We start from the raw sequence: 27,159 nt of genomic DNA, 5'->3' as shown, positions 1-27,159 counted from the left end.
GCAAGCAAACAACGATCTTCTTACAGCACATTGAATGTAATAGTTATTACGGATGCAGGATACTCGCCGATGCCTACTTACTAATACCTTCCCACTGAGCCACCTGCATTTTATCCCCGTCCCCGTCCCCTATTTCCATCCCTAACCCTATCCCGTTCCGTCCCTGTCCCTGTCCCTGTCCCTGTCCCTGTCCCTGTCCCTGTCCCTGTCCCTGTCCTTGCCCCTGTCAAATTATCATGCTAGGAGGTGAACTATAAAAAATCCTTTCTTAGTGCTCCTCTAAGGAACTTTCGTGTTAATTTGAAATCTCTTGAACCAGAAGTAAAGATAAAAACTAAAGCTATACTTATGGCTATTTTGGATATTTTAACCTCATTGCACAACAACAGGGGAGAATATTTCTTTTCCACCTCATTAAATTTTAAAATCGTTGTATTTATCGTGATCAGCGACCCGATAAACCATAAAAACGATACCCATATTGTGCTTTTGACTTTACCCCCTTTGCACCCCTTTAGGGGTCAAATTTCTTTAGAAATCCTCCTGTGAAGTTTCGAATAAAATAGTCAAACTAATCTTGTTTCCCCATACAAACTTTGAACCCCCATTTCACCCTTTTAAGAGGAGAATTTTGAAAAATCCTTTCTTAGTGCTCCTCTACGCCATATAAGGAACCTTTGTGCCAAATTTGAAATCTCTAGGACCAACAGTTTCGGCTGTGTGTTGATATGTCAATCAGTCAGTCAATATCTTCTTTTATATATTTAAACCCGATTGCACCACAACAGGGGAGAAGGTATTTCACTTCCGCCTCGTTAGATTTTAAAAACGTTGTGTTTATCGTGATCAGCGACCCGATAAACCATAAAAACGATACCCATATTGATTTTTTGACTTTATCACCCCCTTTTCACCCTTTTAGGGGTTAAATTTTCAAAAAACCTGAAACACGTAGTCAGCCATATGTCTTAAGGAATCTTCCTGTGAAGTTTCGAATAAAATAGTCAAACTAATCTTGTTTCCCCATACAAACTTTGAACCCCCATTTGACCCCCTTAGGAAGTGAATTTTGGAAAATTCTTTCTTAGTGCTCCTCTACACTATATAAGGAACCTACTTGACAAATTTGACGTCTCTAGGACCAGCGGTTTCGGCTGTGCGTTGATATGTCGGTCAGTCAGTCAATATCCTCTTTTATATATTTTTTTGATATTTAAACCCCATTGCACCACTACAGGGGAGAAGGTATTTCACTTCCGCCTCGTTAGATTTTAAAAACGTTGTATTTATCGTGATCAGCGACCCGATAAACCATAAAAACGATACCCATATTGATTTTTTGACTTTATCACCCCCTTTTCACCCTTTTAGGGGTTAAATTTTCAAAAAACCTGAAACACGTATTCAGTCATATGTCTTAAGGAATCTTCCTGTGAAGTTTCGAATAAATTAGTCAAACTAATCTTGTTTCCCCATACAAACTTTGAACCCCCATTTGACCTCCTTAGGAGGTGAATTTTGGAAAATCCTTTCTTAGTGCTCCTCTACACTATATAGGGAACCTACGTGCCAAATTTGAAATCTCTAGGACCAGCGGTTTCGGCTGTGCGTTGATATGTCAGTCAGTCAGTCAGTCAGTCAGTCAGCTTCTTCTTTTATATATTTAGATTCCTGTATTTTAACTATATAAAATTTCCATAATATATATTTTTTCTATTTCTTTTTTAAATATTTTAAAGTTATTGTTGTATAGTGTGTGTTTATTCAAAAGTCATCGGTACATATAAAACTAACTTAAAAATACTAATTAATATAATACTACTCTATTAAAACTAACATTACTATAAAACTAACTTCTATTCACAAAACTCGTTCCGAGCCCTCTCAGATGCAAAGGTGCCCATCACACTCGATGCGTTCCCACGCTGAATTGCGATAGACAGCCTTTGTATCAGAAAAGACCCGGAACGAGGGTCATTGCCTCTCTCGCTGAGCCGCCGCCCCAATTCGATCAAAAAACTGTTTATTCCTATATTCTTGTATTTTTGCTTCCTCGGTGTAATAACATCACATAACGAATCTCTCCTTGGCGGTATGCGTTTCTCGCACGGTCTGATTGCCGCGTCCGGTTCGCAGTGAGCATGCCATCGCCAATATCTATATCGATTTTATTACTTTTATATCAATTCGCTCATTTCCTTGTTGGGTTAATAATATTTTGGCTTGCAATTTTCTGTAAACATAGTCTTAGCCGGTGCCGTTAGATCCCGTGTGGTGACGGGTTAAGAATTTCACCACCCCTTGTCTTCCCGTGGATATCGTAGAAGTCGACTGTGGGATTTGGGTGAAATTGTGGCGTAGGCGAGAGGCTGGCAACCTGTCACTGCAATGTCACAATTTTTCGTTTTCTTTCAACCCCTTAATTGCCAAGAGTAGCACTGAGACTTTAGCAGTTTCATGTGCTCTGCCTACCCCTTTATGGGATACAGGCGTGATTGTACGAGTATGTATGTAATTTTCTGTAAACATAGTCTGAGCACTGGCAAATTGAATACTTTTTTTTTTCATTTGCTAGTCCTTAAAAAACGAGCGTGCCATCGGCAATATCTATATCGATTTTAAATATTACTTTTATATCAATTCGCTGATTACCTTGTCAGACAAATTAGACTATTTGAGCATTTCTTTTTTTTTTTGCCATTTTTAATTTTTATTTTTTTAGGGAATTTTAGGGTCAATTATACTCAGAATCACGAGTACTTTCAATCTCACTGGGAGACAAAAAGTGTCCCAGAATTTCCATACATTTTTGTTACTTTCCTCTTTTGTTACCCACACAACTTGTACGGGAAAGTCGGGAAATGGTAACATAATAAGAAAAAATCGTATGGGACAATTTTCTTAACTACTAGGATTGAAAAAGCTAATGATTCTGAGTAGAAATAGCATTTTTTTTTAAAGTGGCGAAAAAAAAAGAAACTCTCATTTACCGATAAGTAAACTATGCTTTATTATTCACCTGTAATTCTGTATATATCTTCACAAGTATACTTAATTCAACGGTAAAAAATCTTTCACCTTTACAATTACACGAGTTATTACGAGAGAAAAAAAACCTAATGTTTATATGAGACCCTCGGTGCGTGAGTACAACGAACTCGTACTTGAAGATTTTTTTTTGACAATGACATCTAATAAACGTTATTTTTTACATTTAATAAATCGTGCCTTGTGTTTTCGTTGCCTGTGTGGTGACGGGTTAAGAATTTCACCACCCCCTTTCTTCCCGTGGGTGTCGTAGAAGGCGACTGTGGGATTAGGTTAAATTGTGGCGTAGGCGAGAGGCTGGCAACCTGTCACTGCAATGTCACAGTTTCGTTTTCTTTCAACCCCTTATTTGCCAAGAGTGGCACTGAAGCTTTAGTAGTTTCATGTGCTCTGCCTACCCCTTTATGGGATACAGGCGTGATTGTATGTATGTATGTAATAAATCGTTCGGTGTAGTAACGACCGTTATGTCGCCAATATCTATAGATGTTATTACTTTTATAGCAATTGACTTTCCTTTTTGCGCATTTATTTTTATTGTGAATTTAGTATTCACTTTAGAATCTTTTTTAATCTTCTATATTTTTTACGCGAACTATTGTTTTACAAATTATTATTTCCTTTTTTTAATAATAAGATATTGAACACTTCAATTTACGTTTCCATTTTCATTTACTATTTAATATTATATGACTCATGTCTGTATTTTGTTGATTTGCAGCATTCCTTAAAAAAAACTGAACTAAAAACATAACCTGACTCTTCCAGACAACATTGTCTAAAATTACAAAACACTGAAAACCATCACGCTATTCTAGCACATAATCTTCTAACAATTAGTGTCATAATCACTTATACAAAACATTTAAGTGTAAAATGACGGCTGGTGCCATAATAGCGCACAAAAGGAATGATGTCATTGGTGAAAGTCACTTTTGGTTTCTGGCCGCCAAAGTTGCGGGTCAGAGGAAAATGAGCTGGAATTTCTTTGGAATTTTAACGGATATTATAAATCTAATAAGTACAAACATAATATTGTCTTCGGTTACCGCGATAGTTACTTTGTCAATTTTGTGTAGATTAATTGGTTAATTATTTTTTTTAACAGAGTAATGGTAAAAAATTTTTGAATATTGTATAACTGGCTTTATTAATAGTGTGTGAACCTGCCTTAGAAATCTATATTATTTGTGGTCATGGTTCGTTAATATTTCTTGTAAGTGGGTAGCTTTTGCACATTTTAATTTTTCCTCAGTCACCCGTTGACCACGAACGCTGTAAAGAGTTCGAAACGTCGGGATGTATTTTAAATTCATTATACGCGATTTAATCCGTTTCCATAGTTTTATTTCATAAGTACAAACATGTTTTATTTAAATTTAAATTGAATTTAATATATATTTCATAAATGAACTGTTTCACTTCACTGTAATTGATATTATATAGAGTGGGGTTGTTACAACAAAGGCGAAGAATTGAACTCTAGGCTATTCTCCTTATACTGATCAACATTTGTTCGGCGACTTTTAAAAATAACTTGTATTTTGATTTCTATCACCGTTGAAAGTTTTTTCTAAGAGGTATGTATTGCGAATTCTGTTAAGTCTAAAGTGTGACAGACAACGTCAATGACAACAATAATGGCGTACATTGAAGCTAATATTTATTTTGTATGAAAAATTTAAAGACTTCTTAATTTTTAAAAGTCACTGAACAAATGTTGATCAGTATAAGGAGAATAGCCTACAGTTAAATTCTTCGCCTTTGTTACAGGCCCCACTCTGTATATTGCATATTAGATCCTAAGAAATAAAAAACTAATGAGCACGTAAGGTTTAACTGTAAGTGTTAATTTTATGCAATAAATTGAATTTAACAAACTATTGGTCTATTTAATACGAATAAATATATATATTTTTAATTATTCTGCCGAAGTTTCGGTAATCGTATGGGTAGTTTTGGAAATAATGATATTTAATTTTACTCGCGTTGGATCCGGTAATAGCAGCAAAATATTGACTACAAAATTCAATTGTTTCGTGATAACCATAAAAAAAAAAATAATAATAGCACTAGACCCTACTCATAGTGTTGTGTTCCTGCCGGTGAGTAAGGCTGCCAGAGCTCAACGAGGGTGCGGTGTGCTGGTGACGGGAGGACTTACGGAACTAACTTGTTCCGTTTATTGTCCTTTGAGTCGTCGGCAACCCGAACCCTCCTTAGAACTTGTACATTCCTTTTTGCTGTGTACTTAACACAGCAAAAGGTAGTGTACAAGTTTCTAATAGGGTGGCAACGCGCTTGTGACACTGTTTGAGTTGCAGGCGTCCATAGGTTACGGTGACCGCTTTACATCAGGCGGGTCGTATGCTTGTTTGCCACCGACGTAGTATTAAAAAAAAACAATTGTTGACACAAAATTGTTGTTTTATATTTTATCTTTGTTTACTACCATGCAAGAGAAAGATATTAGAAAAGTATCTATTTTTAAAAGTTATTCTAATTTTAATTCAAGGATATTAATTTGACCTGGATCCGATCCATAACAGATATAATTCGAGATTTATATCCTTGAATTAAAATATGCCTATAAAATACATGGGGATAAAAACATACTAACGCCGAAGCTAACCCCTATGTAAGTAAGCAAGTATTATTAAGTATTACATTATTTTGTGAATACACCTTTATAATTTACTTTTTTTACTTTTATAATTTTAAAAAATATTTTTGTATTTTTTATCAAATATTATAAGGGTTTTGACATGGTCAAAAATATTTTTTTAACTAACCAGCAGCTCTACGTGATAGAATGCTAGAATACTACAATTCAAAGTCCTTAGTGCCTAGTTGCCCTTGTTGCTTGAGCAAAATTCTTAACACTCCAAACGGACATAATGCTGCATTCGACGTTTTCAATAATGACTTGTTTTGACATCACTTCTTGCATTTGGTAGATCACCTAGACAGTTAATGCTTAGCCACACATGCGCGTGTTGAGAGCGAAGGCGGAGAGTTAGCGGAGCGCAATGATAGCGGTGCGCCGGACGAACGCTGGCGTTGCGCCCAGTGGACGCCGACGGGAACTAACGAGCGCGACGCGGATTGCGAGCGAAATGCGCGCGGATTGCGCTCCGCTAACGCTACGCTATCAAAACGCTTTACGTGTGGCGGAGGCTTTAGGCGTGGAAATATTAACATTTTATTAAACAGCAGGTTTATTTTTTTTATTATTTCGGAATTAGTTTTGCAGAATTATTGCGGACCAATAAAAAGAATTGTTTTTCTTCACATTACACGCAACTCATTAAAATCCGTAGGTATCCGTAGGTATTATTCATATACTGTAACTACCTACAAAATAAAAGTAAGGAAAAAAGAGTGAACATTTAGAGAGAGAACTTTCTCGTCGGATCTCGTGATTCTTAGGAAATAAAATTACAAATTCTACCCGGTGCCCGGTAATTAATGGACAACCTTTTAACCACCAAAAGGGCACTGGTCCAGAAAATCGACATTAGGCCGTTTTCACATCATCCAATCCGATATCGGATGTAGAAAGGATATAAAATGTAAGATTTATGCGCTTCCAGGTCTTCATTTACATGTATTTAATAGATCATTATTAATAAAAATCGAATTAAAACGCAAAAGTTGCGGATTTAATGCCGATGGCACTCTCCTACAACAGTTTTTGTCTGAGGCACCATAGAACTGCCGATATCGGCAGGACGCTTCCGACATTTTTTGGCATGCCGGACCCCCCCGCCAGTTGTCGGCCGATAATATTTATTTGTGTGCGTATATAATGTATATATACGTTTGTAGTAGTGTGCGTGACAAAAATGGCGTCTATTAAACAGCTGCTAATTATCGAAATTCAAATTAGTTGAAAATTCCCATTGGAAAAAAAAAGGTCGTAATGCATCGGTCCGAATTGCGGATACTAGTTTTTTCATCTTTTAGTAGATATAGTTGAATGTAAATTTATTTAAGTATTTTCTCTGATACTGCGAGTATTTTTTATGCTTGTTATTTTAATTGTACAATATAATATTTAGGATATAGTGCTTTATAATTATTAAATATAAACCATTTTTTAAATATTTTTTGATACAAAATCATACTTCATTGATTTGGAACAATGCGTTTTATCGGACCGACATCCGACACTATCGGAAGCGTTTATTGGATGTAGGATGTCAGTCTGACATCCGATATCGGATCGGATAATGTGAAAACGGCCTTAAGGTTTAGTAAATTTATAAAATTTTAGGTAGTATTAAAATTTTAAAAAGTGTAAAAATCGCGAAAACCAGGCGTCTTTTACTAAACCTTAATGTTGATTTTCTGGACCAGTATAAGGTACCCTCTTGGTGGTTAAAAGGTTGTCCATTCATTACCGGGCATCCTGTATATCTAGTCTACTTTTAAATGAAATGCCCAAAAATATTGAATCACAATTCGATTTTTTAAAATTCGAATACCGCTCCAGCTCGGAAGTCCAAATCAGTTAGTGTGTCAGCTGTGTGCCGAATAATAATGATATCAAGACTTTCTTTAGGACACCACTTTCTTTCCTTGAGAAAGCCTATCGGACGGGTAAAAGAACAGTTTGCAATTTAAACGATGTCTTTAACTTTTACTAGGTATCTTAAAATTGCAGTAAAGACTTAAAAAGAAGTTTTAAGAATTTGTATAGCATTTTTTTATAAAGTATATAATTTGCATCATCATTCTCCTTGCGTTATCCCGGCAATTGCCACGGCTTATGGGAACCTGGGGTCCGCTTTGACAACTAATCCCAAGATTTGGCGTAGGCACTAGTTATTACGAAAGCGACTGCCATCTGACCTTCAAACCCGAAGGGTAAACTAGACCTCATTGGAATTAGTCCGGTTTCCTCACGATGTTTTCTTTCACCGAAAAGCGACTGGCAAATATCAAATGACATTAAAAACTCTTTGGTGCGAGCCGGGGTTCGAACCCGCGACCTCCGGAACGAAAGTCTCACGTAGGTACTTACCGCTAGGCTACATGCTAGGCTAGTATATCCATACTAATATTACCTATATAAATGGGAAAGTGTGTGTGTCTGTTTGTTTGTCCGTCCTTCACGGCAAAACGGAGCGACGAATTGTCGTGATTTTTTAAGTGGAGATAGTTGAAGGGATGAGTGACATAGGCTACTTTTTGTCTCTTTTTAACTCGAGCGAAGCCGCGGGCAAAAGATAGTAGTAGATATGTCTTCTTTGGCCACAATTTCACTGAATTCAACACGTCCATCTTAACATTTAAAACCCATAAAGGACATCAAGAGACTTTCAATTCATCGAAAGCTCTAGAAACGTTATTTTACCTACTTTACCCCCATTACATCCCAAGTGAAATTACTATAGAAAGCAGAAATCGAAGTGAAATCTAGATATCCAGGCAATTTAGTTTGATAGGACATATTGTATCGATAATAGAATGGAAAGACTTTTGAGATTGAAATATAAGATATCAATTGGACAAGTTAATTTCCGTCTTCGTTCGATTCTGTGAATTCTGTCCAATCCGTGTGAATGTTAAGGCCAGTCTAGACGCGATGGGATCGTCCGATCTGATTTGATCATATACAGCGTGCTTTTTTGTAATACCACGTCGGTGGCAAACAGGTATACGGTCCGCCTGATGGACCAGTAAGTGGACGTTTTTTAAAGGAGCGTAATCTGATATAGTTTATTTAACTTTACCATGCCCTTAATTTAATTAATAATTAAAAATAATGACAACTAGGGAACAAATCAAATTACTTTTATTGAATATTTTTTGATTTGTTATTTTTTCAAGTAGTCACACTACTATATATAAATTATAAACTGAAATAGATATCATACACGAAAGAAAAAACGGCAAGGCCCACTGGTGGCCGAGCCGGGAATAGACCCGTGGCCACGGGCGGGTGTGTGGTCTAGTGGTAAAGACGTTAGCCGCGTAAGCTGAAGACCCGGGTTCGATTCCCAGCTCAGCCACCAGTGGGCCTTGCCGTTTTTTCTTTCGTGTATGATATCTATTTCAATTTATAAAAATAATGACTTTATAAATTTTCTAACAAAAATTTAACTGCCAGCAATGTACAGCATAGACACTTGCCAAGTATGGGCAATGACAGATCATCAAGTATGAGCTATGTGAGTAATGACTCTATACATCTCTTATTAATTGTAGTAGCTTTTTACTTCAGTTGAATTCATATTACTTATTTATTTAAAGTCACATACAGGTCGAACGCGATTAATTAACATTATTTTACCTTTTTTCCCAATATATCTATTTTCGGTCATTCTCAATCGTCTATTCCATTCGCTTTTATTTACTTTCAGTGGAATTTGAATTCTAATAAATTAGAATTAGAACTGAAACTCCACTGAAAAGAAATGAGTCGCGGTAATTAGAATTCGCCCTTACGTCTTGAGAAAATGACCGTTTTACGTCAGTCTTCCGCGACCACGTTGGGAAAAAAGGTAAAATAATGTTAATTAATCGCGTTCGACCTGTATTGTATGACTTTAAATACACGTAGAATTTTGCAAGAGACAAAAGTGGAAATGGGCCGGTCATGTTGCCCGCATGCACCCCGACAAATGGACGAGTAAAATTACCACATGGACAGGGTGGCTAGCCGAATGGCACAATCGCTCACGAAACGCTCACGAAACGAAGCGCTAGTAGATATCTATCTCTATCGCGCTTGCGTATTGGCACGACAGAGCCAGCGGCGTATCGCTTTCGTTTGGCGTCGGAGAAATGCCATTCGGCTACGGGGCCAGGGTGGCTAGCCGAATGGCACAATCGCTCACGAAACGCTCACGAAACGAAGCGCTAGTAGATATCTATCTCTATCGCGCTTGCGTATTGGCGCGACAGAGCCAGCGGCGTATCGCTTTCGTTTGGCGTCGGAGAAATGCCATTCGGCTACGGGGCCAGGTCCGCCCAACAAAAGGATGAGAGGAAAACCGAAAGACAGGTGGAATGATGAGATTATCAGAGTGGCGGGAACAAATTGGATAAATAAAGCAAAAGATAGAGACGCATGGAAGAGCATGGAGGAGGCCTTTACTCGCGAAGAGGTCCTTAGAAATTATTTTAAATAAAATTTGTCAAAATATCCTGCATGTTACACATAGATAAATATACATAATAATCTTATTACTTTTCTAATGTTACCAGTAATTACTATAAATTATAATGTAGACCCAAATTGATAATGATATTGCGTAATATTTTAATATTAATAAATTTTTAATTTACTTTATGCGAATGCTAAAATTATAAATAATCATAAAATTATTAATTATACATATAGAAACTAAATTTTAATCTTCTTACAATTGAATAAATTTAAAATATTGACATCAAATTGGAGCTATTAATGAATTGAATGAATTTTAGATAGATATTTTTTTTAAATTTTAGTTTAAAAAATGTGAGTATTCATTTGTGAATTGAATTGATGTTGTTAGCATTATGTAAGCAAAGCATGTAACTAAATAGTGAAAAATGTGTATGAATTTTTAAGAAATAAAAAGGCTATAATATAATATAATATATATAAATATACAAAGCGCGAGAACTTAAAGTGTTCATATTATTTATTGTGATGTTGACATGTAAAAGTGCCCTGTGAAGATGTGGCCTAGGTACTTACTGAACAAATGTTTTTGATTTTCATTTTGACAATTACGAAGTACACGCAGTATATTGAATATTCGGATTCGGAAATTAATTCTACCTGTGAGTCTTAAGTATATTTAAAGCGAAAATATCCAAAACAGGTAAAACAAAGGCCGCACCGTTACATTTTGCATAAAATGCAGATTTATCTGCGCAAACGCATGTTGTTGGTGTCATGACAAAGGCGACATTTTGAAAAAAATTTAGACCACAAACTAAAATAATATTAAATACTAAAACTTATTTTAACCGATTATTTTAACCGCTTTAATTTTTTTTCACCGACAGTTACCTACGAATTTAAACGAAAATTTGTTAATTTATCAGAAATCGACAAAATGAGCTGGATTTTGTATGACTCATGATTTCTCATATTTACATCGAAATATAGTAGTTAATGGCTTAATAAATTTAATATAAATAATCATTACAGGATATCGTCACTACTTTTAAAAAAACTTATCTTCGTCTGTCAATGAAAAGAAAATTGTAGTAAGTATATATGGAATGCATATAGACTTACTGCGTTTTAACTTTGAGGAACAGCGTGAGATACGAGATTTTTTAAAAGTAGTGACGATATTCTTTACTAATTGAGCACAGATTTACTGAGTCCCGCGATAAGCTCAAGAAGGCTTGTGTTGTGGGTACCTACTCAGACAATGATCACACAAATAAATGCCCTTACCGGGATTTGAACCCAGGACCGCTCTTAGCAGGCTAAAACCATCGTAAAAAGGGGTTTGGACGTAATCTAAATAACTTAACCACAAAATTAAAATTTTGAAAAAACCCCCGACCGCGACATAGTGGACCGATTTTCATGAAAAATGGCTAAGAACACTCCCGACTTACTCAGCTTTCAGACAAAAAAAAACTAAATCCAAATCGGTTCATCCGTTCGGGAGCTACGATGCCACAGACAGACACACATACAGACAGACAGACAGACAGACAAACAGACAGACAGACAGACACGTCAAACTTATAATACCCTGTCGTTTTTGCGTCGGGGGTTAAAAATAGAGAGAGTTATTAAGTAATTCTCCCACAATACGTAATCTGAGATACCGTCAAAGTTTTCACTTAAATCGTTGCAAATTGGAACTAATCGGTAAAACGATTTGATTTCTAAATTACGAAATAAAGTGAAGAAAGTTAAAACAAATTATAGAAATGATTCGTCTAATATTTATTGATTGCTACTGGGAGAGTCCATTTTCGTATAATGTGTGGGGCGTGAGAGAAAATAATGTTTTACTGATTTTGAAAAGTGATAACTAATAACTTGATTAGCTAACGTCACGTCATGTAAGGTACAGCGGGGCAATTTCGACTGATCGATTTATTCTACACCGTGTTTTTTTTTTTCGTTAAATTCCACACGTCGTTAGGTTAGTTATAAGATAAGATAAGATAAGATAATCATTTATTTGTTTGCTACAATACACACCAAAATTAAACAATTAAAACAAAAATAAACAATAAAAAGTACTAACACTACAGAAAAAACAACAATAGCATACATTAAAATATGGGTGGGTTTGCTGTGTGCGTTGCAGCAAAAACAAAAGGGTCCTGGCTCAGTTATATGCTCCACTCTTTCGGGCGAAGCAACTGGTAATTCTGCTAGAACCCAGGTCACTAACAGATCGTTGTACAAAAAAATAGAAATAGTTTGCCTATGTCTAAACGATTGCATTATAGTAACATGACATAAACATAAATTGCAAAAAATAAAATTACAAGGAGTGTGCGTGTGTGTGTGACTGTGTGTGTGTGTGTGTGTGTGTGTGTGTGTGTGTGTGTGTGTGTGTGTGTGTGTGTGTGTGTGTGTGTGTGTGTGTGTGTGTGTGTGTGTGTGTGTGTGTGTGTGTGTGTGTGTGTGTGTGTGTGTGTGTGTGTGTGTGTGTGTGTGTGTGTGTGTGTGTGTGTGTGTGTGTGTGTGTGTGTACACTAAAAACAGACCAGACTAGATTAGATCCGGTAATCTGCAACCAAGTACCCGTATGGGATTCCTAAATTTTGCTTGTCCAGTAGGTATTTTTTGAAATGAAATTTGAATGAATTCTTAGTCTTAAGGCATCTTAATGGTGGAGGGATATTATTCCAGCATTTGGTTGCGAGATACCGGAAGCACCCAGTAAAGGCTACAGTTTTGTGTGGATGTGTTTCCAAAAGGCAGCGCCTAGTTGCTCTAGTACCGTGTCGTGTATGAAATGAGGAAACGCGTATTTTTGCATGCAAATAGTCAGGAGTCTTATCATTCATGACACCGAACAAAAGACTTGCAAGGTGTAGGTGTCTGCGAGACGACATATGAGGAACCAATTCGCCAAAAAATGGTCTTCATCGTTTTCATACAATAATAAATGAATTAATTAGCGTGAGAGACCCTTAAGAATAATATGTGTCGCTTAACTTCAAACTTGGGTAAATCCATTCTGCTATTAAGTTAGGTTGACAACCTTTCAGATCACAATATTTTTTTTAATATAATCAACCTTAAAGCAAAATGGATTTACCCAGGTTTGAAGTTAAGCGACACATATTCAAGTTAGTGACAAATGATTGACGGCACATGTCAAAATAAATAACATTAGGAAGTGGTAAAGGCTGTCACACACGTGTTCAGTAATTATTTTTATTTTTTTAATAACTGAATAACCGTAAGAGTTAAGGCTCTATATACTTTCTTATATAAATTAATTGATTTGTTCTAAAGAACCTTCACTTAAACTTAACGGAATTCAATAAAAACAGGGTGTATATTTTACACTATTATCTTGAATTCCCTATGAAAAAGCGTGCCATATTATAACCAGTGGACACTCTATTTCATAATACGATATCGTTGCTTGATTACCCTCAACATAAGCATTCTTGAGCATTCCGTTTGAGTCAGTCAATCTGTGTAAAAATATTCAATGAATAAATCTGTAAAAAATTCTAGTTGAAAAATTATCATTTTAAACATTTCATTCAGGGCCGATATGTAATTTATATAAAGGTCCTTGAAAAATTATCAAAAAAAAAAACAAATTTAAACCAATTTTTTTTTTCTTTTCAGATTCTAGAAAATTATTCGGCGGCTACCGGATAACGCCCACGTACTGCAAAGCGTCGAGAGCAGCCAAATACAACAGGGGGAACACGATATGCATGTTCAACCACGAGTGCCAGCAGAGGGGGGGCGAGGTACGCATTGTTTTATTCATAGAGAGAGAGACTCACCAGCATGCGACTGCGGGGCACCGGTGCAGACTATACACCACATCATGCACGAGTGTCCAAAAAGAAAATTTGTTGGGGAGGCCCTAGATCTTCACTCACCTGATGCTAACGCTGCCCAATGGGTGAAACACTTAGATATATTATTGTAATCAATGATAGTATCATAAGCGACTCAGTGCATGCCATACGAATAAATAAATAAATTCATATTATATTTCAAAACAAAGAAGAAATGCAACGTATAAATGGCGAAATTAATGCCATAGAGCTCTGTTTACCAGTTAACCTTTTAGGTAAAAGAGAAAAGATAGGAAGGTTATGCAAAATCACCATTATAAAAAAAACGATACGACCTTCAAATCTTCAAGAAAAGAGCGTACACCCATCTTAAAGGCCGGCAACGCACCTCCAACACCTCTGGTGTTTCGGGTGTCCATGGGCGGCGGTATTCGCTTACCATCAGGCGACCTGTCTGCTCGTTTGCCTCCTATCCCATAAAAAAAATAAAAAAAAAGTTATCAAAAATGAACACACTCAATCAGTTATTTATCAATCGTTACTGAAAACCTCTTAACATTACTGTATCTCTCTAACTCCTATAAATACTAGAAAAGTAAATAACAAGTACGATAAGGCACCAATTTATAAGTTAATTCGACTTTTTCAGGTAGTGGGTGCATGTATGGACGGTTTCCTCTTTGGAGCTTGCTGCCAGCTCAAATCCGACAGCCAGTCCCACATCCCCAAAGGTCCTGGCGTCGTCATGACCAGCTACCTCGACTACCCTGAGGCAGAAACTGAAAGCGACGACTACGATTCTGAAGCTCTCAACGCCTGGCACAACAGCTTCAAACCCATAGTCACACCTGGATACAGACCTGGAGAAAAACCTTCATCATCTACCGTCAAAACAGTTGATGATAGCACAGAGAAAGAAATCATATCTGAAGGTCTAAGTCAAATAACAGATACACTGCTACACGCTCCTCCTAAAGAAGATAACTTTGTTTACATCAAACCTGCTAAACCTGATGGATTATATACACACAGTTCAATAGACCATGGAACAGTAGACACAGTGCTATTACACAAAAATGGTTCAGCAGTTGATAATGTAGCGAGACCATCAGATTTCAACATACAAGTGTCGTCAATGCAGACCAAACCAACCCCACCACCAAGCACATCAACAACAACACCTAAAACTGTTTCAACGCATAGACCGATATACACAAAACCTGTCTTCAGACCTAAGAATAAAACGACAACGAAGAACCCAACGGAAAACTATGTTCAAGTTTCAACAGTAACTAAAGAGCCACAGAAGATTACTGAAACTTCGATTAATAGTATCATTCAAATGCTAAATGAAAGTACTCCTAGTTTGAAGGATGAAGTTACATCACCTATACCTGATATTGCTGAAACGAAGTCATCACCATCACCATCAACAGCCACAGTCTCTCCAGTACACTACAGCAGTACATATCCAAATTACTACTTATCTACAGGCCACTATGTAACTCTTAAACCTTCATCATTCGGAAGTACTGTATTCTCAACAACTACAACCAAACGACCATCAACAACTAAAAAAACAGTAATAATAACAAAGAAACCTGTAAAATACACGACACCAAATTCAATACCTCAGGAAAGCAGGCCGTCCAGCAATCCTTATTCAACACCAAAACCCAGTGTGTCTACTAGTCAAGCCATAGACGCATTTAACCGATACCCAACAAACCCTAGTGATTTCGGAGACTCGGTTACCACTTTCAGCTACGTCAGTTCCACTACAACCCCGCAACCTTCATTCCATACCAGCACGACTAGACGTCCACCTTCCACCAGCTACGTCACTGGTTCTAAACCTGTTAGAAGACCAGTTACATCGCCATCAAGCATAATATCCAGTTATGATGTAGCCCCAGAAACCTTCTCAAGCGTGACACCTACAGTCATAGTCCTAAACGGCTTCCAAACGGCAAAACCTATTGAAGATAAAGAACCAGAATTTGTTGAGATTTCTCAGGAGCCTTTTAAGAAACCAGTGAGTCAAATAACAGTAAACAATCATATAGAATCGACTAATAATATTTATATGGGCAAACCACCGCAGTCTTTTGAAAGACCTTCATCACCAACTGTAGTTATCACTCCGAAACCTTCTCCTACTACACCTTTTCCTATCAAATCATCTACCAGACCAGTCTCTGTAGTTATTTCTACCAGTCCTACTTTCGATTCTTACACGGAATACTTCTCAGCTACAACTTTAAGACCTGAAATGCAGACGTCATCAGATGATTTAATTAATTTCCCTCCAGTTAGAAACCCAATGCTAAACGCCACAGGATCCAATCCAGGGCTATACAACACAAGCATATCTCTATCTGACAACGAGCTTGAAACATTACACGATGTAGACTTCACAACACCAACATGGCAAGAGGACGAGAAACTAAACGAAAAGATGAATCTATTCGTAAACAAAATAGTGGGTAGTCTCCAAGGAACGTTCCAAGAACTTCACGACATAGTGATTCTTGATAAAAAGCCAAACGCGACGATTATCAACTCGAAAACGACGACGCCAAAGCCTAGTAAGAAGCCAGTGACGACGAGAAAGCCAGTTGTGACGACGCGGAAGCCGATTCGGCTGACAACGACGACTAAAAGGCCTACGGTGAAGACGACGAAGAAGCCAGTGAAGCTGACGACGGCTGCGCGACGACCAACGACGACAACGCCGCCGCAGACTACAACTGTTATTACTACGACGACTAAGAAGTCGGTAAGCTAAATAATTTTCTATCTCTATCACACGAGCAGTCAAGCATAGTCGAGTATATTCTTGTACTACAGACATTGACCCTGCGATCATAAGATCAATGTGATCAGATCTCAAGAAGATAGAGATATTAATGTACCTCCAACAATGTTCTTTAATCAACAATAAGGTAGCAAGAACTAAAAAGTCAAAACTGAATTGTCGCCTGCGGTATTTCCGGACCGATACGACCTTCAAATCTTCAAGAAAAGAGCGTACACCCATCTTAAAGGCCGGCAACGCACCTCCAATAACTCTGGTGTTTCGCGTGTCCATGGGCGGCGGTGATCGCTTACCTTCAGGCGACCTGTCTGCTCGTTTGCCTCCTATCCCATTAAAAAAAAATAGAATGAGTGGATCTTTTTATTGTTTTGTTGAAAACATCCAAGACGATCTTAAAGCGGAGCTCTAACACAAACGTACTTACTAGTCCTTGTAAGAAAACTAAGCAAACTCATATTTTGTTCAATAAATTGACAATTACTTAAATATTATTCCAGGTGACCAGAAAACCCACGAAACCCGTAACAAAGCCTTCGAAACCAGCAAAAACCACCACCGTCGCTCCCACCACTGTTACCACCGAAGCGGTGGAGGAGGTCACCACCGAATCATATGCTGATCAGACCATCGACTATAATGACAAGAACTGTAAGTTTCTCCTGCGATTGGAATAATTACTATCTAACGTATAGACTTTCGTGATGAGACATAATTCAAATATTTAAAACAAATAAAAGAGCCTATTTACGTCCCACTACTGGGCACAGGCCTCCTCTCTCGAGTGAGAGGGCTCGGGCAATAGTCCCCTCCCCACGCTATCCCAATTCAGATTGGGGAACTTCGCATATACCTTTGAATTTCTTCACAAATTTCCTCACAAAACCGAAAAGCGAGTGGTAAATATCAAATTATATTTCGTACATAAGTTTCAAAAAACCCATTGGTTCAGCCACGATTTGAACCCGTGACCTCCGGATTGAAGGTCAGGCGTCATATCCACTCGGCTACGGCTACTCATAACCACTTACTCAAAACAAAAATCACCAAAAACTTCCTTTCCATTTTCAGTATGCGGCGTCCGTCCCCTGATCAAGTCCGGGCGAATAGTCGGCGGTAAGAACGCCTACCAAGGCGAGTGGCCTTGGCAAGTGCTCGTGCGAGAATCCACCTGGCTCGGTCTCTTCACTAAGAACAAGTGTGGAGGTGTGCTGATTACTGCTCGGTTTGTGACGACCGCTGCCCATTGTCAACCGGGGTAAGTTTCAAAAGACTTCACCAACTAATTAGGTATCTTCTGTAGAATTTTTGATCATAGAATTAAAAAACCAACTAAGAATTCTCAGTAATCCCAGCCATTATTCTTGGGAGACTAGGTACTCCTGTGCAGAGCATAACTTGAAAGTTAGTTTTTAGTTAGTTTGAGCTCATATAACCCGGCAACCTTCAAATAAAGAGTGAACAGGCATCTTCTGGGCGATCTCACTCCATCGTAGGCCACGTCTTTGCCTTTGGCTAGTCTGTGGCCAAGAGTAAGCCCATTTATAATAATAAAAAAAAAAGTTTGAGTTATTTATTGCTGTAGCTTAAAAAACTGTATAATGAACGCATTAGTAAAACTATAAATGTCACCTTGCCCAAAGTTGGAATTGAATCAGAGTCTTCTGTTATCGCATCAAGTGGCAGAACTAATCAGCGATCTGACTCACGGCGACAAAGATCGAGTTTTTCCAAGCATGTTACTAAGACTTGTGGCACCCGTGGCCACAATAAAAACGTTTTTCTTATTTTTGCTCCCAACTACAACTTCCCGTAACAACCGTAAGAAAGGCAAAAACCAGTGATCCAGAAAGTTTTTACAGGCAAAAGATTACTTCCAGCTGTAGCTTCATTTTTATATATAATTTTCCAGCTTCCTGGCGTCCCTGGTAGCAGTGTTTGGTGAGAACGACATCTCTCTAGACCTGGAGCCCCGCAAACCCGTCTCCCGAAACGTGCGTCGCGTCATCGTGCATAGACAATACGACGCTGCCACGTTTGAGAACGACCTTGCACTGTTGGAGTTAGAGTCGCCTATTAAATTTGACGCTCATATTGGTAAGAAACTTAATATTATGACACCTGTAACGGAACCTGATCACAAATTTATTTTGCTCCCACACTCGGCTGTTACAAATGTTATATAACATGGTGTGACAGGGACAGCGCGCCATTGCGCCATCTTGCTGTCCTTGTCACACCGTGTTATATCCATACTAATATTATAAATGAGAAAGTGTCTGTGTTTGTTTGTTTGTCCGTATTTCACGGCAAAACGGAGCGATAATTGACGTGATTTTTTAAGTGGAGATAGTTTAAAAGATGGAGAGTTTTGTCTCTTTCCAACACCCCACTTCCCTAAAATGAGTGGTGAAAGTTTGTATGGAGTATTGTGCAATTTTCAAACTAAACGCAAGCGAAGCCGCGGGCGAAAGCTAGTAACATTGATAACAGCCAGTGTGGGAGCACCATTAAAGACGCTAAGATATACTTGTCTCATCATGTCATGTCATTCGTGAAAATCGGACAACTACAGTTAGAACTGTGTTTGATGCTCCCTGTAAAGGCCACAAGGGGATTTGGCTGAATGACTTACTCATGACAGGAGTATTTCTGTAGAGACTGGTCTCTCGAAACGTGAGTCGCGTCATCGTGTATAGTTGCACATTCAATGTATTGCATGCACTTTATTATTGTCTTTACTCGCATCCCTGATACTTATGAGTTGTCATTACCCTTACTTGACAAATGTATGTGCTGTACATTATTGGCAATATTTTTTTGTCAAAAAATAGATTAATTTATTATATTAATGACATGGTTAAGTTGAATAAATATGTTAGTTTACGTTCATTTAAAAAAGCCCACTTGCTGGTCACACTGTATAAGTGAACATGTATATCGTAGCCTATCACCATTAACACAAGTTTTACTTAGTTTAAGCCTAAGTTGATATGCGTAAGGTGTCCCCAATATTTATTTATTTACGTTATTTTATTTCCAGTGCCCATCTGCATGCCACCAGACGAGAGTGACTTCACAGGCCGCATGGCGACAGTTACAGGTTGGGGCCGCCTCAAATATGGCGGCGCCGTGCCGGCTGTATTGCAAGAAGTGCAGGTATATTATAAAAAAAGTATTTATTGCAAATATTACTTCCACGATAATCCATTTATATATTTCAACAAACAACAGTACTGGACCTAACACAAAGCCCTGAAGTACTCAAAACTTTAAAACACCTCTTACAATGTTTTTTTTTGTATCGTAGGTTATCATAACTAAGAAATAAATTAGAACTAAAGTGTTATCGTATAATCTATAAGTATCCAATGTTAATTTTTCAAAATGTACTTACTTCTAACTACATGATCTAGTCAATCCAAAGCTTCCCAGTTGTCTGTAATTATTATGCTAAAATATTCTATCAAAATCAATGGTTTTGGTTCAACAGTAGAAATGTTTTGCATGATCTACATACTCACAGAGGATAAGTACGCCATTTTTATAATATTTTCTGTTACTTAAACGTGTGATCAAATATTTCAGGTGCCAGTGATCGAAAATAATGTGTGCCAAGAGATGTTCCAGACGGCAGGGCACTCGAAGAAAATCCTTAGTTCTTTCCTATGTGCAGGATACGCAAATGGACAGAAAGATTCTTGTGAAGTGAGTATTCAAAACCTTACAGGTTAAATAATCTAGTTATTGTTCTTTTCTCTTAGCTCACTAGCGGTTTATCTACTCAACAACGTAGATGCGGTTAGGTACGTAGTGGACGTCAGGCTTAACATCTAAGCTTTCAGCTCAAAAACAGAAAATTAGATTATTTATATCTACTTCTGCTTATTACTCATACTATTCATAATATTTTTGAAATATCAACAGTAACATTTCGTTCTAAAGTATGTTTTTGGTCTATCTTCATCGTTGACCATTCCAAACAAATTTTCTATTTGGTCAGATACCCATCTCTAAATTTCCCAGGATCTCTTTATTTCCTGAGTACTGGAGTTTCAAAATATCATTTAATTTTCTAGTTTTAATTTAAGTTTACTACATCACCACCAAATGGTTTATTTTTTGTTACGGGAGCCGCCACCATTCATGTCTTATATTAATAAGGGTTCACTTCAGGGTGACAGCGGGGGCCCGCTTGTCCTTCAACGCGGTGACGGCCGCTGGCAGCTAGTCGGAACCGTCTCTCACGGCATCAAGTGTGCAGCGCCATATCTCCCTGGAGTCTACATGAGGACCACCTTCTACAAGCCTTGGCTGAGAAGCATCACGGGCGTGCATTGAGCGAGGAATCATGGACAAATGTAACATGAATCTTTTAAATCACGTTTCTCAAATAGCTTTAAGCAAGGCCAAGCACGGTCGCGTGATAAACGATATAATGTTAGGCCGTCCTTTTCGCACTGTTTTTAAGTGCGATAGGGACACAACGATGCGATAAAGTTTATCTAACTAGTGTAACTAGTGATTTCAGTGTCATCATTATATTTGGGATATATATCTAACTTAAAATATGGCTCAAATTGAGAAACGGGATTTTGTAGAATTGTCAATACATGTTACATTCGTCCATTATTACATAAATTCGCGGCATTCCTAGCTCATTTTAGTGACATCTATCGATATATTGGGGGGTACACTTTACAATGTGGATGTACGAATGATGTCTGTCTTGCTGTTTAGATACGTTAAATTCGTCGAGACTAGGCATGAAACATTTTAAAAATCAAATTTGACGAAATATAGAAGCTTAATGTTTTGCCTTACAAATATTGATTCTTCCTCCCTTCCTTCCCGTGGTGTCGCTCGCATCAAACTACGTGGGCTTGTGGGGAATGATTCTAATGACATTAGTTATCCTTATTGGCACGACCTTACATGTATCTGTCTCCAAAAAGATCAGTCGTTACTTATTTGTTATACCTATATGTCTGACTGAAAATCTAATACACCTTTGTTTTTCTATTTCTTATATTCTCCTCTAATTTGTCCTGTCGAGGAGACAAATGAACTAGGAGCGTACTTTTCGTGCCGATGACATCAACTTGACGTCACGCTCCATATAGGCTGATCACAAATTGTTTTATTGTAAATTATTAATCATTAGTCATCAATCATTTTAAGTTGTTAATTTCTTTTCATGGTAATAAATGCAAGAAGGATGGTGTGCTTTACGTTACAGAGGAATTCTCTTTTCTACGTATTTATTGTAATGTGTTCTTAACAATACTATTTAATTCAATTTATGTATAAAAACAAATCAAATAATTTTATTTACGTTTCACATTTCAAGTAGGTATTATTTATGCCACATGTAAATGGACTACTGTATTTCAAGTAATTTGTACACGATTAAAATGATTGACGACTAATGATTAATAACTTACAATAACACTATTTGGGATCACCCTATACGCGTGACGTCAGATTAATGTCATCGGCATGAAAAGTACGCTCCCTGCAAATGAATAATAGGAAGCGTGTTCAACTACAGCGAAATCATCTATTTTTGACAATTCAATGATTTAATTTGTGACTACATCATGAGGTATCATTTATATATTATTCATACTATATTTCCATATTTATCGTCTTAAATCAGTCATGTCAATCAGAGGCGAATTTTATTATTTTCAGATTATATTGTGAAGCAAATAGATTATAAATATTATAATTATTTGCTTCGTAGTTGGCATAATTGGTATCGCCCTTAGAAAAGTGTTAATATATATTTTTTAATAATCTTAATCGAAATGACTTTTGTCTACCCACCCTTAGAGTGTTTTTGTTATTAATATAGTATTGATAAGATTTTATGCATCTATTTTGTAAATAAAAGAAAGTGTTTGTAGATCACATGTTTAATAATAATTAACAACTTATAACAGCTCTCTATTAAAACTGCCTTTCAAAAAAACATACCAACTTTAATGAAAATATAAATATATTTACGAATATTTTTGATTAATTAAAAAAAATGTAAACATTTGATCTTGAAATACTTTCTACCGTGTCATTCTCTGCATTTGTAATATACACATTTGTATATTTAGTAGTTTAGGTTATGATTGTACATTAAAATGCATTTATTTATTGTTAATTAGTTAAATTTAGATTTAAGAACTGAAAATGTATAATTAAAATTATATTATTTGGAATTGTTCCTGGCGACTTTTGTTGTTTTCGAAAATGTGACTTTCTATAATGATTATTTTAGCTAATTTATTTAAAAATAATTAAATACCATGAAATTTCCATGAACGACCTCAAAGTACTCATTATTTTTGTTTACTATGAAAATTGATAATCATTTTAATAAATTTTCGAATTCACTTCCATTGAAAATGTACATTGCATGTAAAAATACGAGACGCTCAATAATTTATGAATATAAAATAAGTAGAAAATGTTAATAATAATCTACGACTGTTATGCATTTATTAAAATAATCAAAACAACGTTTTTTTTTATTTATTGATTCTTTTCTATCAATCCCCGAATTCCCCGACTTAACATTGTTTTTATTTCTTTATTTTTTGTACAAGTAATGCAACAGATTTTTTTTCTCCATATTTTAAAGAAAACTACTCACTCCTAATAAAATATAAGTTACAAGATAATTATATGAAAATATTGTCTTTTACAGACCGTCGATAAAGAGTAAAAATATGATCGTTTAAAATTTAAAAACACTGAAATACATTTTCGTATTTACGATGAAAAGGGATTAGCACTAATGATTGTTATATAATAAAACACAAAATAATTTGCATCGAATATATTCCACAAATCACTAAAACTACATTGAAAGCTTTTGGACAATAACTTTGTGGCTATCTTTTTTTAACATTTTATTTATGCACTTAAATAAAATAAATTCACTTATTCTACAAGAACTAACTACATTATTGATAAAGCACAGCAGTTTGAGTTCGTGAATATACAAATTATTGTTGTCTAAGGCTGTTTGGGAACCGGAACTCCATTCAATATAAAATAACAATAGTACCTGAACATTTTTAATAAAAAATATTTTTTCCTTAATATATATATTTTATATTTTGTCTACTTATATTGAGTTACACGAAATACATATAGGACGAGGCTAAGTCAAAAATATTTAATAAAAAAGAATATTACTGAATTTGCAAGTTATGATATAACACATCATTTTAAGTGCCTGGAAATTTAAAAAATTTTTTTTCTATTTTGTAATAGCTCCCATATTTACCAAACAACCTCACGCAACACATTTAACAATAATAATAAATATAGGGATACCTACTATATATTTTTGATATTTATAATCACAATACAGCATGAGTTTATAGTACATCTATTAAAATATTAACTTGAGTAAAGTATGTATATACTTTTAGAATATAAGTTAGGTACCTTAGTGAATACTAATACGCTTATAATATAATATGTTATAGGTATTATATGATAATTATAATATTAAATTCAATACATTTAATCACTGTCCTTTCGATTTAAAAATATTTAATATATAATTCAAAGTAAAAATATAAGCAAAAAAATGTCCAGAAGTAATAATAAATAAATAAACAAATACATTATTATTTTATCACTTTTGTTGGCGAAAAAAACAAAGTATAATATATCATATAATCCGAGTAAAGAATTATAAAATTACATTACGTTAGGACAGCGAACTTTTGATTTTTTTTTAATCATAAATACTCATTAATTAAAATATATTTACATAAATATTTTCCAAAGCGAGTAAAAGTATTTTTATTATATAATGCAATAAATACCACTGCCTAAGGCGACAAACAAACTTAACAAAATAGTATACATAAAAATATTGTGCTTTGTTAACCTATCATATAAATAACACTAAACTATTTTCTACCCAGCCCATAACTAAACTTACATGTACGAAGTTTTTTTCGGGCATTTTTTGCAATCAGTAACATTGCTATTTTTTATTAGATATTTTTTTATCGAAATCAATAAGCACTATATTGAGAAGATTTTTTATCGTTTAATACACTATCAGGGCCCCATTTCTCGAAGCTACAAGTTACAATTTACAAGTGGTTGTCAATGTCTAAATATGACGAGTTGGAAAGAGACTTCCGCTTGTAACTTGTAACTTTCAGTTTTGAGAAATGGGCCCCAGATGTCATAGGCACATTTGAATGTGAGTACTCAAAAAGGCGGCAAAATATTTTTTTATTATAGTTTTTCTACTCGCTGCTATTAAGATTATTATTTAAATTCAAGCCTACTTATTATATTTCTAATGATTATGATGCAATACAATAATAGAAGCTTTCTGAACATAATACATATGTGTGATCTGATATGTGAACTTAGGTTGACATTTCACCTTTCGCTAAGTAACTTTTTTTAATCACTATTATTAAACACTATATTATGGAGCACTAGTTTAAGTACCTACGTTTTCTTACTAATATTTGAACGAAGTTTAGTGTACTTATGAATTAGAATAACAACAGGAATTCTAACATTTATAACATACGCGATATATCCAATATCATAAACTGTCGATATCATTTTTAAGCAATTTTAGAATAATTAAAAGCTATTTTACAACATTCATCAGCGATAATATTACATCAAAATTTTCTTCATGTATGATGATTATTCTACATATGAACATAATTTGGATAAGTACTCTCTACAATATAAGAACCTCGGAATATTCTATTATTTCTCCTAAATGTAGATTATCTAAAACTTTTTTTCACTTAGCTAATTAATCAAAATCTAATTTTACAATATTCAATTTGCCTATTAAATACATCGTTTCCATTGCCGTAATTATTATTGCCGAGTTACACCTTTACTTAGACATTTTACCCTTGTAATGAAGACATTTTTTACAAATAGCATCAGCTTTTTCCTTTATAGTTTGACTCGAGCTGCCTCTATCAGCCTCAGGCTTAGCATCTTCGCTTCCAAAAGGATCTTCACTAAACTGCTGAATTAGTTTTTTAATATAACTACCAGGTCCTCTAATAGTGAGTTTACTATCACATTCGTCTTTATTATCATCTTTTTCATTATCATGTCTAAGTTCACTTAACATTTGGAGACCATCTTGGAAGTTTTCGAATGCTTGAGTGATTTTATCTCCTATATTTAATTTTTCTTCTAAATCGCTGAAGTGTACTGATTTCTGTGTATCATTAACTGGATCAGTAATAGCTTTTGAACCTGTAGGTGTTATTATTATTTCGTTGTTTTTAACATCAATGGTTATTTTAGCATCATCGAGCTTGAGACCGGTTAAGGAAACGTCGACTGATTTGGAGCGGTATTGCCTGGTGGGGAGTTGCAGCTGGTTCGATTCCGGACTGGGCTCTTGTTTGACGGAGACGGGGGAAGGAGACAGCGAGGACCTGTCACCGGGGCTCGATCCTGGAGTTCAATTTACTTTATAGAAAAAAACGACGACAATTGAAAAATACAATAGAAAAAATAATACAATGAATAGGATTTATATTTTTTTACATTTTATAGGATATTTAATTTTTTGTATGGTAACTATATCAAAGGTTACGAATATTATAAATCAAAGTAGATAATATTAGCTGTGTTCAAAATTACTTATATCAATAAATTGTCATTTTTTAGCGTTAAAAGGAACATAAGCATATACGCTACCGTACAAGATTAGATTAAAGATTCAAAAATAAATGTCTACATTGTCTACTAAAAGCTTGCAATACAAAACATACTTGTATAAATCTAGTAAGTAGTTAATTACTAAGAATCTAAAGCTTATAATCTATTATTAAATGAGCCCAGCACCGAAAATTCGAATATACTCACACATTAATCTAGTTGGTTCCAATGTTGTTTACTTTGGCATCTAGAATACAATGAGCAAAATAAGCAAAAAAATAACAAAAGAAAAAAATATGTTATTCATCATCATATCAAACGAAAATAAGACTATTAATGGCAAAATATTAATCCAATTGATGCAATGATATAAAATTAAAAGAAAATATACTGAAAATGATGATATAGCGAAAACACAACACACATAACGCCACAAATACACACAGATAGTCACAAAGGAAGAAAGAGATTCAAAAATAGCTAAAATGGGACTTAACAGCATATTAAACCACGCATTTTCTATGTATGAAAAGAGCTACTATAAATACCTAACTAGGTACCGCAGCGTTATTTTATTTTATCTACATTCCATTGATAGCTTGTTTAACGTTGCAATGATCGTATAAAGTAAGCCGCGCCGCGCAGTT

The 27,159-nt window shown here is 35.6% G+C and overlaps 2 protein-coding genes across 9 annotated transcripts in view; one reads left to right on the top strand and one right to left on the bottom strand.

The window, feature by feature from the left end:
* The window catches only part of LOC125238798 (serine protease filzig), a 46,164-nt gene extending 24,004 nt beyond the window's left edge, over nucleotides 1–22,160 (top strand). Inside the window, exons 2-9 of the mRNA XM_048146242.1 lie at nucleotides 13,838–13,965; nucleotides 14,669–16,798; nucleotides 17,335–17,485; nucleotides 17,906–18,092; nucleotides 18,747–18,931; nucleotides 19,878–19,993; nucleotides 20,423–20,542; nucleotides 21,011–22,160. Coding sequence (XP_048002199.1) covers nucleotides 13,838–13,965; nucleotides 14,669–16,798; nucleotides 17,335–17,485; nucleotides 17,906–18,092; nucleotides 18,747–18,931; nucleotides 19,878–19,993; nucleotides 20,423–20,542; nucleotides 21,011–21,175 — 3,182 coding nt within the window. The 3' untranslated portion in view covers nucleotides 21,176–22,160. The remainder of the gene's footprint in view (nucleotides 1–13,837; nucleotides 13,966–14,668; nucleotides 16,799–17,334; nucleotides 17,486–17,905; nucleotides 18,093–18,746; nucleotides 18,932–19,877; nucleotides 19,994–20,422; nucleotides 20,543–21,010) is intronic.
* A 4,007-nt stretch (nucleotides 22,161–26,167) lies between these two features.
* The window catches only part of LOC125238942 (histidine decarboxylase), a 61,840-nt gene continuing 60,848 nt past the window's right edge, over nucleotides 26,168–27,159 (bottom strand). For 6 of the 8 annotated variants that reach the window (XM_048146433.1, XM_048146438.1, XM_048146440.1 and 3 more), the window contains 2 exons: nucleotides 26,720–26,759; nucleotides 26,168–26,305 (listed from right to left, as the gene is read on the bottom strand). In XM_048146433.1, the coding sequence (XP_048002390.1) occupies nucleotides 26,728–26,759 (32 nt within the window). In that variant the 3' untranslated portion in view covers nucleotides 26,168–26,305; nucleotides 26,720–26,727. Of the gene's footprint in view, nucleotides 26,321–26,719; nucleotides 26,760–27,159 lie in introns of all 8 variants that reach the window. The other 2 variants (XM_048146435.1, XM_048146439.1) reach the window with 1 other exon arrangement.

The sequence above is a fragment of the Leguminivora glycinivorella genome, chromosome 24 (assembly GCF_023078275.1).
Source record: "Leguminivora glycinivorella isolate SPB_JAAS2020 chromosome 24, LegGlyc_1.1, whole genome shotgun sequence".
NCBI lineage: Eukaryota > Metazoa > Arthropoda > Insecta > Lepidoptera > Tortricidae > Leguminivora > Leguminivora glycinivorella.
The sequence above is the reverse complement of the archived record's forward strand: the minus strand, read 5'-3'. Positions and strand labels throughout refer to the sequence as shown.